The 14087-nt window shown below is 35.2% G+C and overlaps 1 protein-coding gene across 1 annotated transcript; it reads left to right on the forward strand.

Moving 5' to 3' along the window:
• The first annotated feature begins 960 nt into the window (after window positions 1-960).
• Window positions 961-6862, forward strand: EDA12 (embryo sac development arrest 12). Its single transcript, XM_028219105.2, has 4 exons — window positions 961-1324; window positions 1399-1569; window positions 1714-1930; window positions 6484-6862. The coding sequence occupies exons 1-4, from the start codon at window positions 1157-1159 to the stop codon at window positions 6615-6617; spliced, it is 690 nt and encodes a 229-aa protein (XP_028074906.1). The 5' UTR covers window positions 961-1156; the 3' UTR covers window positions 6618-6862.
• Window positions 6863-14087: the final 7225 nt, after the last annotated feature.

The raw sequence follows: 14087 nt of genomic DNA on the forward strand, positions 1-14087 counted from the left end.
CTCGCCTCGGGCCACCCACGGGCTGCGGGCCAATTTTACACTCTTATCAATGTGAATGTTAACATGTCAATGTGAATATTCACATTGTCAACGGGCCGAAGTCAGGCCTGCCCTGGGCCGCTGGCCAATTTTATACTCTTATCAATGTGAATGTTAACATGTCGATATGAATATTCACATTGTCAACAGGCCAAGCCGGGTCGGGCCTGCCCCGGGCCGCGCCACGGGCTGTGGGCGGGTTTCGGGCAACCATGAGGCGCGGGCTAATTTTACACTCCTATCAATGTGAATGTTAACATGTCAATGTGAATATTCACATTGTTAACGGGCCGGGCCAAGCTCGTCCCGGGCCGCGAGCGGGCTTTTGGCCGTCCATGGGTCGCGGGTCAATTGTGTACTCTTATCAATGTGAATGTTAACATATCAATGTGAATATTCATATTGTCAACGGGCCGGACTGGACCTGCCCCGGGCCGCGGGCGGGTTTCGCGTCGCCATAGGACGCGGGCCAACTTTACATTCCTATTAATGTGAATGTTAACATGTCAATGTGAATATTCACATTGTCAACAGGCCGGGGTCGTCCCGGCCCGATACGAATTTTTCCGGGCACTCACGAGGATCGACATGGGTCGGACCCCTACATATTGATGATATGAACATTCACATTGACGGTGTGAACATTCACATTAGGAGTATTTTGGTAATTATGTCACCCATAGGATTTATTGAAATATAAGAAAATAATGTGAACTAAATGGAACATAAATTGATGAAAATGATATTTTGGTCTTTTTATTTTAAATAGAATCTAATGAAATAATAAAAAAGAATATGAATTACATGGAATAAAACTCTTAAAAAGTGAATTTATCAAAGAAAAAAACTCCCAAATAAAAATATCAAATATCAAGGGTAGAAAATGTAATTTACCTATAGAGAGAGAAAACTCGTAACGTCATTTTTGATGGCAAACACCTCATCTTTCTCTCTCAACCGTTCTCTCTCAACCGTTCTCACTCTTTCTTTCTCTCTCTCTCTCTCTCTCTCTCTCTCTAAACAACATCCCGCTTTGGACCCTTGAAATTCCCCCCTTGTTTCTCTCTCCAAAATCAAATACTACACTACTCTCACTCACTTCTTTCTCTCTCTAGAAATGGCGGACTTTCCTCCAAATTTGGACGATGGAGAGCTATGGCTTCCTTCTGATATCTTCCCTCTCGAGGAAGTCCCTTCCAAATTTACCAGACCATACTACCCCTCCGACCTCGCTCATCGCTTCGCTGCCTTGGCTTTCCTTGATCGTCACCGAAACCAAACCCAGGTACCCATCTCTATCTGTCGTGTTTTTAGGCTGTTTTCATGGCGGTCTGATTTTCGTTTTTTGTGGGTTTTTAGCGGTTCGGACCGGTTCGGTACGATTCGATGGGTTCTTTGCCGACCGGGTATCTTGCCATCGATGGAGGTTTTGGGGTTGGTAATGGACTTGGTTTTCATGGGTTGAACCTGTGGGTGGGTTCTAGGCCAGTTTATTACCCACATCAGATTATAAACCCTGTTCAACCTCAGGTAAAAACCGCTGTCTTTTTTTCTTTGTTATGTTATGTTTTGTTTTGTTTTGTTCGTAGTACTGGGTTTGTCTCTTTCATGGTTTGTGCGTTTTCAGCTTTTGTTGATGCTGATGGGTGGTCTTTCTTTTTTGTTTTTTGGCAGGTTGAGAGCTTTATGGAAACAAGGGCTAGGGTTTTGCTGAGAGAACAGAACCGGCTTTTGCAGAACCGGCTGCTGGAAAACCAGCAGAGAACCGGGCTTGGCATGCGCGGCGGCGGCGGCGGTTTTGTGAGAGAGTACGGCGGAACTGGTGTGTTTCTTCCACGCGCTGCCGTCTCCGCCACCACCACCACCGCCGCCGATGGTAGAAGGCGACAGAGTAAACTCTTTTCACTTCCTATGCTTTTTTTTTTTTTTTTGTCTGTTCCTCGCACATTTAATGCTATTGATCATGAGTAAATTTTTTTTTTTTTTTTTTTTTGAAGAAATTAGTTACATTGCTGAGTGTGTATGTAGTACTGTTTGGTTAGTATACTTAATGCTACTATTTGGTTTGGTTTAGTTTAATTTTGAGATTTCAAAATTTTGCTCATTCAATATATTTTCATGCATATATATATATATATATATTTTACGGTAAATTATCATATAGCCCCTTTTATGTTTGGTGTTTTTCTCACTTTGGGTTTGTTTATTTCCATTTTGGGCCATTTTGTTTCAATTTTTTTTTTTCATTTTACTCTTAAAATTAATTTTTATTCAAAATTAAACAAAAAAATATCATATAACATAAAAAATATATTATATTGAGGTTTGCATTTGTATAGGTGATGTTTGGCAAGTGATTTTGGGGCTAAAATAGTCACAAAAAAATAAAATAGGCTATTTTAGTCACAATAAACAAAACATCACAACCAACCTATAATCATTACACTATTCTTTCACAAAAAAAAGTCAAAAAAGTTGAAAAGTCAAAAAGCCCTTCACAAACCAAGGCCTTGTTTGGTTTGTGTTTCTGAAAAAATTTTGGGAAAAATTTTCTACAAATAAGTTTTCAAAAGTAACCAAACGGTTTACAAGTTTTCCAAACAAATCTCTCTCTTATGCATATCAAATCAATCACATTTTTCAAAATTCTCTCTCAAAATATCTTTTTAAAAAAATCAAATTAAACAAATTTTCGTACTTTTTATCTCAAAACATGTTTTTCAAATACAAACTAAACAAGTCCCAAGCTTTTTAGCCAAGGCTAAAATAGCCAAAAAAGTCAACTCACTTTCTAAACGGAGGCATAGTGAGTTATATATAATAAAATATTTATATGATATGTGACTATTAATATATCAGGCTTGTTTGGTTTGTTTTTGGGAAAAATTTTTGGGAAAAATTTTCTACAAACAAATTTTTAAGTGTAATCAAACCAAACAAATTCCAAACAAATTTTTCTAAAAAAAATCTCAAAATTTTGTTTGGTTTGTTTCTTTCCAAAATCAATCTCTCTCTCATACCCATCAAATCAATCACTTTTTTTAAAACTCTCCTCAAAACAATTTTTTAAAATCATTTTTAAAAATAGGCAAACCAAACAAGTTTTCGTACTTTTTATCTTAAAAACTACTCTACAAATACAAATCAAACAAGCCCATCATTTCTTATATAATTTTAAACATAAATTAATTTTAGAAATAAATTAAGAAAAACTTAAATATGAATGGCTAAATTTAAAAAAAATATAACTTTCAGAATCAAAGGAAAAAAAGTAACAATGGGTTGGTTTGGGAAGTGGGTTGGTTTTTTGACTTTTTGATTTTTTTTTTGCTATTTTAGCCTGAGCTAAAAAACTTGGTTTGAAAACGACTTTTTGGCTTTTTAACTTTTTTTGTGAGAAAAGAGGGTAATGATTATAGTTGGATGTGATGTTTTATTTTTTGTGATTAAAACAACTTATTTTGTCTTTTATGACTAAAATAATCAAAATAATCCTTAACCCAACTTGCCAAACGGAGGCAATATAAAATGGGCAAAGTGTTATTTGCTCATATATTGCATAATGTTTGTTTTGGCAAAAGGAAAAAAGCAACAGAAATGTAGTTGGTAAGAGAAAAATGAGAAAAATGGATAGGATAATTATTATATATATATATATATATATTTTTTTTTTTTTAGTACGGAGTGAACAGAATTTATTTACAAAACTTTTGGGACATTTCAGGCCTTGTTTAAAAATAAATTATTTTAATAATTTTTTAATTTTTTATAAAAATATGTACAAAAAATAAAAAAAAGTGATATAATAATTTATAATGATTTTTTAATTTTTTGTCTAAAATATATAATTGTGAAGCTTTAAGATTTAACGGGTTATGTTTGACTTTTTTGGGGGTCAATTATTTCATTCGGGACAACACAAGGGGTTGTCAGGGTTGTTGGGGATGTTCTAAATAAGTGTATTTTTTATATTTTTGGACTAAAAAGTTGAGAAAAAAATATAGATGTTTGGGTTAATTTTGACTTTTTATGAAAAAATATGTATTAAAAAATTGTATAAATAAGTGTATAGGAGAAGTTAGGAGAGTAGGCGTACAGGTTGGGCAGGGTAGTGGGTTGGTTAGGAGATGGAAAATGATTGTCTCTTTTTCGGGTTTGAATTGGACGTTGTTGTTCGGTCCGTGTCTGTGGGGCCTACCACAGGTCTCGTTTTACTAATCGAAACGTTCAATGTGTAGAACTCGTCGAATACTATATGTTTGTAAAAAATCACGTTGATTAGATATTGATAGTTATCTGATCGTGTTAGTTTTTTTTATCAATTGCTAACTATAGCACCATCCATTTTTTATACAAAACTGATTTGATCATGTAGTTAATGATATCCGATCAACATAATTTTTTACAGGCATATAGTTCTGAACAAGTTCTACACATTGAACGGTTCGAATTATCAAATCGAGACCCGTGATTGGCCGCCTACAGGCCCAACATTATAGTCCAACTTAGTGATTTTATATATGTAATTTTTTTTTCCGTCATGGTACTAAAGGGGTCAAGTCAGTCCCATAAACAGTGTAAAGTTGGTTTGATTAAAATATTATAAATATTATTTTTTTTATATTTTTAATTTGATAATAGTGATAATTTTTTTGTTTTTTTTTGTAATTTTTTGAATTTTTTAAAACACCCCAAACCAGGCCAGGCCAGGATATAGGGAGGAGATTTGAACTTACACTCTTCACTTCACACTAGTATTATTTGTCTAGGCCTATTATTTATCATTTATAAAGAATAACGATTAAAATAATATTTATTTGTAAAATTCTAATGTTTATATTGTTTTGGTAAAAAATTATGTATACAAAATTTGTAAGAATTCTATGCATTCCAAAAACTTTTTTTTTTAAAATCATTTAAAAAATAAAATGTAGTGATTAAATTTATTTTGAATGTAACTCATATCATGTTAAATTTAAAATTATTTGTTTATATACTTCATAATTTTTTTTTTTTTTTTTTTTTTTTTTTTGTGGGAATATGTGGCTTTGCATTTTTCCATTATTTTCACCCGCAATGTTTTTTTTGGGCCCACCTTTTTCTGGGATATATAGTTAAGGAAAGGGACTACCTCTTCTATTTTTATTTTTATTTTGCTAATGGTTTAGAAGCTGTTTTATTCCACAATTTCATTAAATTTTTAGACCATGCTTGTGTGTGAGTTCCTATAAAATGGCCAGAAAACGTTTGGGTCCAATATTTTGAATTCAATTTTTTGTATTTCGTGTTTTTATTTTTATTTTTAGGGAATTTTTTTAATATTTTAATTAAATTATTTAATTTTTAGATATACCTAACCTAGATGTAATTAAGGGGGACTGGATGTAATTAAGGCTCTGCTTCTCTATGGGTCCACTGTTATTTTATGAAAATATGCAATTTGTATGCTTTCCAGTTTATATGAAGAAACCAAAACAACTTTGGGAATAATGAATTTCTTTCTTCAGCTAAAAATAATTGGGGGTTTGTCCAGTCCCATCCTCTGGCTGGTATATTGGGTTGTGGTCAGTTGATACATGTATGGTTTTGGTAAAAAGCAATGCAGATTTCAGAATGCTTCTTTTGGTTACTGTGAGAGTGCTTGATTAATGTCTTCTCTATATATGAGAAAGATAAGGAGAGAATATTTGGAGTAGGACAAGAATAATTTACACTATTCAAACCCTAAATAGTTTTTTGTTTTTTTGTTTTTGTTTTGTGTGTATTATATTTTTGCATTTGTTAGGATGTGATTGGGTTAAGTTAGTTGCTTTTGGTTCTATATTTGCTTGCTTTCCTTCATACTCTCAATCCATTAATGTTGTATTTGGATTTTAAATTTTTAGGGAAAAAATGGATAATAAAATTTGAAAATTTAGCATTCATTCAATTCATTTTTTTATTTTTCTATCTCCACAAATCCAAGACTCAATACACATGACCGCTGTGTTTTGATCCAAAGATTTGTTGAGGAAAAACTCTAGTCATAAAAAAAATTATACAGAAAAAATGCTACAAGAATAATGTTTACATTGAGCCACATCATTCTAAATGATTTGTAACCAAAAAATTCATACAAAAAGTCTTGCGAAAATGTAGTGGCATTTTGAAAATTATAAATCACTTGATTGGGTTTTTTTTATTTGAAATGAATGAACATAATTTTGCCATGTCATTCATCTATAGGAAATTTTTGTACAAAATTTCTATTTGTATATCATTGTTCTCTTTTGTTTGTATGTCATTATTTTTTGTGGAGCAATTTGTAACTTTTCCTTCCAATTTCTTTTAACTCAACAAATTCTTGATAAAATTCAAAATTCAAACAAATTCTTGATAAAATTCAAAATTCAAACGCAGTCTAGCGTAAAAGATAGTTAAGTTTCTTTTATATGTTGTGGGCAGGTGTGAGAAACAAAAAGGAGACTAAAGTCATTCCTCATGGGAATCCAATGAAAATGGATGTTGTGGGGAAGCAAGAAGAGTGCCATTATCATCTTCCTCCTGATATGGGCTTGCCTCAGGATTGGACCTATTGAGCTTCTCTTGCCATAACCAATGTAAAGGTTTCAACTTTGTGGCATTCAATGATAATGAAATAAAAGGGTTCAAGAAGAACTAGAAGTTTGTTTGAGAAAGTAGTAGGCAATACAGGTGTGTTTTGCTTTAGCCAAGCTATGTTTGTAGAAATGAATAAAGGGTTTGGAAGCTTTTTGTGGGTAGTTTAGACTTCAAAACTTGTTTGTAATATCATCATCAATAGAATAATCAAATCTTTTTGAAAGACCCTTTTTGACTGCTTTTTCATTGGTAGGCTAGTATTATTTATGCAAAATGTGTGAATTAAATTTATTTTGATGTTACTTTCATTACATTGAATTGAAATTTATATTGTATTTTTCATTTTGAAGTCTTTTTTATTTACTTTTTGAAATTACAACTTTTCCTAGTAATTTAATGCTTATTTTGCAGCATACATAAAAGCTCTATTGCTTTGTCTGTTGGGTTTGTTGAGGAAGACATGGCAGGTTATATTTTTGTTATGTAAACAGTATTACTCTTTAAGCAATGAACTAGTAGTACCAATGAAATTGACAAGCCTTTGGGGGTGTTTGGCAGGGGGTATATTTTGGCGTTTTGGGTTAAAATTTATAAAATGATAAAATAGATTAAAATAATTAATAAGATAAAATATTACATCAAATTGATAATCATTGTATTTTTTTTCTCATAAATATCATATTTAACTATAAAAAAATTTAATTATATTTTCAAATATAAAAATTTTAGCCTACTAAAATAATTAAAAACTAAAGGGTAAATTAAATTGATATTCCTTGAGGTTTATGTTTATTACAGTTCTTTCTTTACATTTGGAAAATTACATTGACATCTCTTGCTTAATTAATTTTATATATGATGATCATTACGGTGAGGAGGAAAATTGTTATGAAAATTTAAATCTCAGGAAGCAATCTGTAATGAAACTTTAAACCTCAGGAAGAGGAATGTAATTTCCAAAAGGTGAAAAGAAAAACTATAATAAAATAAACATCAAGAATGTCAATGTAATTTATCCAAAACTAAAATAATAACTTCCCCAACACTCATTTTAGGAAATGTTTGAATATACAACTTCGTATAAAGGTGGTCAAATTAGTGTTTAACTTGTATGATACGAAACTGGTATGTATAATTTATTTAAGGGTAAATTACTAATATATCTGTTGAAACGTTGCTCGTCTTATATAGGGTTGGTTTGGGAAGTAGGTTAATTTTTTAGTTTTTTTAGTTTTTTTTGGCTATTTTAGTCTGGGCTAAAAAGTTTAGTTTGGAAAGGGCTTTTTGGCCTTTGGCTTTTTTGACTTTTTTTGTGAGAGAAGAGTGTAATGATTATGAGTTGGATGTGATGTTTTATTTGTTGTGGTTAAAATAGCCTATTTTGTCTTTTGTGACTAAAATAGCCAAAAAAGCCTACAAAACCACTTCCCAAACAGTTTTAGAAATTACATTTTGCCTTTTGAATTTCTAATTTCATAATAAATAGTTCTTTTTATTAATTAATCATCAAGTTAATTAACAATTTTTAAGGATTTTAGAAATTTATTTTAATTAATAATTCAAGTAATTTTATTATTGTATATAGTATAGTTAGGAATTTTATTTTTTCAATTAATTTTTTTAAATAAAAAATTCTGACAATAATGTTTTTGTAATTTTTCAAACGACATTGGTAATCTGTATTTTAAGCAAATATCAGAGAATGTATTTGTAATTTATCCTTTATTAATAGTATTTTTATTAAAGCGTGGTATGATATTTTTTTTTATATAAAGAAGTATGTAAAATAAGATTTTATAATTAATATATTTTTATTTTTAATTGAAAGATAATGTATTTTTTGTCTACAAATTTAGATTGGATTATTTACCAATAAATCCTACTTCACAAACTGTTATACCAAATAATCCCACTTTTATTCTAATATATTCGTTAGTCCTGCTGGTGGGTTGAGTTGGTCCTTTTTGTTTTTTTTTCCATTCTTGGTGTCACTGTGTGGACGAGTTTGCCCTTCGCTTAATGTGCTAATGTCTTATGGGTTCAGTTCTTGTTTTGGAAACGTTGCTCATTCCGGTTTGGGCAATTTTGATGATACATTCAAATACATTTCAGCCATTGTGAGGTAGGGCTTTCGAATTTGAATGTGGTTTTTTTTTTTTGACGGCTGTGTGACACACCCGCAGAGATCAAGAAAACTGCCGTGTGTACGCCATTCTCTACCTGGTATGCTTACTTTTCCTTGGGTCGTTTACCTTTCATATGGATTGTAGGTATTTACATTGTGTTCTGTGTTTTTTTCATGTTTCACATTTGTGAGTGGTTTCTGTATGTTGGCCAATCACGGCTCTACAGTGTGTCTGGTTTGTTGGGTGTTTGTGGGACTTCGTTCTGTCTGGGGAACATAAGGACATGCGTTTCGGAGGCGTCGTTTTAAATGGTGTGTGATGTGCTAGTGGTATTTTTCTTTTCGTTGGTGTTACCCCAAGTTCTGAAGTGTCACGTTTTCTTGATGGGATGTGCTCTGTTTGGGTAACGTAGGGACATGTGACGTACTGTGGGTGGGGAGTCATATTTTAAAGTGTGTGTGTTGCTCTGTTTCTTAGTTCGTTGGTGTTACCCCAAGTTCTGAAGTGTCACATTTTCCTGATGGGATGTGCTCTGTTTGGGTAACGTAGGGACATGTGACGTACTGTGGGTGGGGAGTCATATTTTAAAGTGTGTGTGTTGCCCTGTTTCTTAGTTCGTTGGTGTTACACCAAGTTCTGAAGTGTCACGTTTTCTTGATGGGATGTGCTCTGTTTGGGTAACGTCGGGACATGTGACGTATTGTGGGTGGGGAGGCATCTTTTAAAGTGTGTGTGTTGCCATGTTTCTTAGTGTTCTTTATTTTTATCTTTTGTTCCTATCTCCCTCATGAATCATATGTTCGCATTCGCAGGAAGATGGACAATGGAATTATGCTAATATGTTGTTACGGCAATGTGAATGCTGCTATTAATTTGCAAGTCCCATTTTGATTTGACGACGTGGTCAGTGGTGTGTGTGACAAGTTTGAAGGGCTCACCCCTGCCGGTGCATGTTTCTACTTCAAGATGCCCGGTTACAACAATTTCATATTACAGAACGATGTTGATGTGGCGAAGATGGTGTGTCTTGCACGGTCTTTTCAATTGCAATGCATTGATGTATTAATTGAAGTACGACGTGCAGAAGACGGTCACCATGCAAACAACCAATTACAGACAGCTCATTGTCAGCCGACTGATGTGTTTGACGAGTCGGACTTCGACGATGAAGATGATTTGTTGGCAAAATTCTGCCCTCATGTTGACAAGGTGTTCTTGTCTGCCCAATGGGCCAACGGGATTCAACGTATTGGCCAAAGTTTTGAAGGTGGAGCAGATGAATTCCAAAGTGTTCTTCGCAAGTATGCTGTCGAATATGGCTTCCGTTTTAAATATGTCAAAAACGATTTTGTGCGGATCACAGCTGTATGCATGATGAGGGAATCGAAGGGATGCATGTGGTCGGTACACGCACGCGTTTTGCATGCCAACTGATTTTTCTACCTTCGCAAGTGGAATAAGGAGCACATCTGTGGTGTAGCTGTTCGGACCCCAAAAAACCCTAGGGCTCGTTCAGATTTAGTGTCTGATGTTATTTTAGATCGGGTCCGTGACAAGCCACTCACGCGACCCACAGATGTTGTCTATGACCTCAAAAAAGATTATAGATTAGAGGTTAGCTACCGGGTTGCGTGGTTAGGTGTTGAAAAAGCTCGAGGGGAGATGTTTGGTGCACACTTCATTTCGTTTGACCAATTGCGCTAGTACAGTTCCGTTGTCGTTGAAAACAACCCTGGAAGTTACGTCAACATTGACTGTGATAAACACAACAACCGTTTCATAAGGTATTTCATATCATTCAAAGCATGTATCGATGGGTTCAATCATTGCCGGCCATTACTATTCCTGGATGGGACTTTTCTGAAGGGAAAATTCAAGGGACACTTGCTAGCCGCTACTGCGAAGGATGGCAATCAAGGTACTGTTACACACGCTTGATACAAATCATTAATTTTGTACAATAATAATTATAGTGTACATTGACTCACTCACATGTCAATTGGTCTCACTAACACACCACCAACATATTTGCAAACCTAACTCACAACAACCCTTTCTAGGTCTCTTCCCTGTAGCCATCGCAATTGTCGATTCAGAAAACACCGCAAACTGGGCATGGTTCTTGGGACATCTCGCAAATGTTGTCAACAGTCACAGGACCCTTACATTCGTATCTGACCGACATGCAGGCTTATTGGAATCAATACCCATCACATTTCCCACAGCCCATCACGCATTTTGTCTACAATATTTGCAACGTAACTTACAACATAAGTTACGATATGTCAACACTTCATACAGGGCTGAAATGTTGACAAAATTCCGGGCTTGTGCTTACGTACCCACTGTGGCTTCATTCACGCAATGCGTCGAGGAATTTATGAAATGCGGAAGGAAGGTTGTTCCCGCATTCTTAAAAGACTTACCCCTTCAATTTTGGGCTAATGCTTACTTTCGGTATGTATTTCAGTCTTTCTTTTTCCTTTTCGTTTATACTGCACCTCACATGTTTATACTTATCACATTGTCATGCCATTTGCGTATGTCCCTACTAAAATTGTACTTTTCCAATAGCAGCGGTTCACGATACGGTGAGATGAGTTCCAATGCCGTTGAATCGTTTAACTCGTGGATACGGGAAGCACGCCACCTACCAATTACTCAACTGGTTGACAGCATTCGAGTTAAGATTATCCGTCAAATGGCAAAACGCAAAATAAAAGCACAAGCATGACCCGGTGTTATTTGCCCAAAAATGGAAGCTCGATTGGTCAAAGCGTACAATAAAGGCAGAGCATGGCTTGTCAGCTAATCCACCGATACAGTGTTCGAGGTCCACTCTTTCCCATCCGTCATGGTTGACGTTGACAAACGTACATGTCCCTGTTTCAAGTGCAAATAAATGGATTTCCATGCTCTCACGCAGTTGTTGCTATCCGAAACAGCGGACTCGACCTGTACGATTTAGTGGCTGAATTTTACCATGTGGACGCTTACCTGAACTCATACCAACATAACATACAACCCATTCCAACTGTTGAGAAACCAACATTCAATCCTGATGATTTTGTCATACACCCACCGTTGGTCAAACGACCACCAGGCCGACCAAAAAAAAAAAAAGAATTCTTTCCCAAGGTGAAGAAGTGCAACAAATTCGATGTAGCCGGTGTTAACGCATGGGTCACCACAACCGCACAACGTGCAAGGAACCAATTTAGCTTCACACACATAGTGACAGATATCCAAATTTCATACTTTAGTTTCACTGCAATTGTTTTCTACCTAAATAATTGGGTATGCCACACCCATAACGTAGTCTTGTGTGACAAACAATTTTACTGCAAACATTTTACAACTTCCAGTTTATAAGTACCGGGTGAACAATTTATACCCCGTTACCATGAATAACTTTTCAACTTATTACATTTTGTTTGTTCCAAAAGTGTTGTCATATTTTATCAAACTTATTGTGTGGATGCTGTTAACATGTTCAAATAGTTAACATGTTAACATGTCATACGTAAATATTATAGCGTCATGACTTCAACGACGACCGCGCATGTTGTCAACATTACACGGTTTCCATCACAATACTCGCACCCACAACATACGAACCAACTTTCACCTTACATCCAACCCCCACACCAAAAAAACACATTACACATTAACATCGCCATACATTCACCTGCGCAATATGTTCTAATCAACAGCATACATAACATGCACTACCACACATAAACAAGCCGAAAACGTACCATTCGAAAACAAAACATTTTCACGTATCAAATAAAACCATACCTTTCCAACAAAAACAAATTACAGCATCACCATTTTAATTACATTTCAAAAACCCACACTCCAACAGTTACCATACTGATGTCTGCCAAAAACACCAATGACCCACCAAACAGTGTATCATACTAATCATCATGCTTCTGTTCCAACGATGTCAAAAACAAAAAACATACCTACATCCTAATAACCATGCTTCTAGTCTTTCAAACCACGTGCTGGATCGTTCACAAACGCCTTAACCATATTTGCACGTAGTATGATGCAATTAGTTCCTTGCAACGAACGTTCGACGTCACACCGATGCATATACTGTCACATAATAGCACACACAATGACCCCACAATCGAGCCTGCAAAAACAAAAAAAAATTACATGTCAGCAGCCAAACCCGCGGTACCCACAACCTTACGCATTACAGCCACCCCAAACGAAACGCAAACACAATTAACTTACGTCCCAGGTTTTTGCTGTGGACACTTGATCACAGCTTCCAGCGAGCTGCTGAAATTCGCCAGTATGCTTTGCTCATCTAACCCAAATTCACGCAGAGTCTGCTTCATCACATTAGTCACACATTCTTTCTGCAATAATTAACACACCCCAATTAAACATTCTTGAAAAACATAACACACGAAAGGATCACATAATCACAAAGCAAATGCAAAACATAAATGTCACAAAGCATACCAGCAATGTCGCCACATTGTGATGCACATCAGCTCTGTCTCCACGCTGCCTCATCGGATTGTAATGTTTTCAAGTCCCATCTTCCGTATCATATACCACAAGCGTCCAATGCCCATCGTGACACATTGGGAAGTGGATGAACTGACAATCACTCGCAGCAGACACATTTGTACGATCAAACTTCTCCATAGCACGTACATCATCATTTTTCACTATATCCTGCAAAACATAGAAACCATCAACACACCACACAGTCACACAACACAAACACGGTGCACTTCATAATATCACAACTCACCAAACACACACTACTAAAAAAATAAGACTTATCCGCCAACTCGTCATCGCCATACATCCTCAGATGTTCGCTTTTAAGCAACTCAACATAAGCATCAATCACCTGTCCACAAAAAAAAATAAAATAAATAAACATCTTCTATCCGAATAACACCTATGCTTCGTATGTTGCCCCATATGAGTTCATTACCCACATGTGAACGGAAAACATTTATTCTTCAAAAAAAAAAAATACAGTCTCACATTTCCATAAATGCTACTCTGTCGTATGAGGTTCTTCACATCACTAAAGTCCACCACCACACCAGCTTCACCATCCTCCCACATGACCGCCCTAAACACACCAACAATTATCAGTTCCTATAAAAAATTACATGACAACAAGTTCTAACAAATCTAAAAAAAAACATACGTACTGATCACCATGCCTATCATAACCTTGCTTGATTCTACACTTTTCTTCCACTGTCATCATTTTCCACACCCCCAACCTGTTGTTTATATCAAACCCGGACCACTTATTGCCCTTTACGACCACAG

This window comes from Camellia sinensis, chromosome 12 (assembly GCF_055761805.1).
Source record: "Camellia sinensis isolate YWXY chromosome 12, ASM5576180v1, whole genome shotgun sequence".
NCBI classification, from domain to species: Eukaryota; Viridiplantae; Streptophyta; class Magnoliopsida; order Ericales; family Theaceae; genus Camellia; species Camellia sinensis.

Bases quoted from the DNA above. Each gene is read 5' to 3' on its own strand.
- EDA12 (XM_028219105.2), top strand. From the start codon at position 1,157: ATGGCGGACTTTCCTCCAAATTTGGACGATGGAGAGCTATGGCTTCCT. The intron at 1,570-1,713 runs GTAAAAACCGCT...GTTTTTTGGCAG, and splicing joins TAAACCCTGTTCAACCTCAG to GTTGAGAGCTTTATGGAAAC. The intron at 1,931-6,483 runs GTAAACTCTTTT...TGTTGTGGGCAG, and splicing joins CGATGGTAGAAGGCGACAGA to GTGTGAGAAACAAAAAGGAG.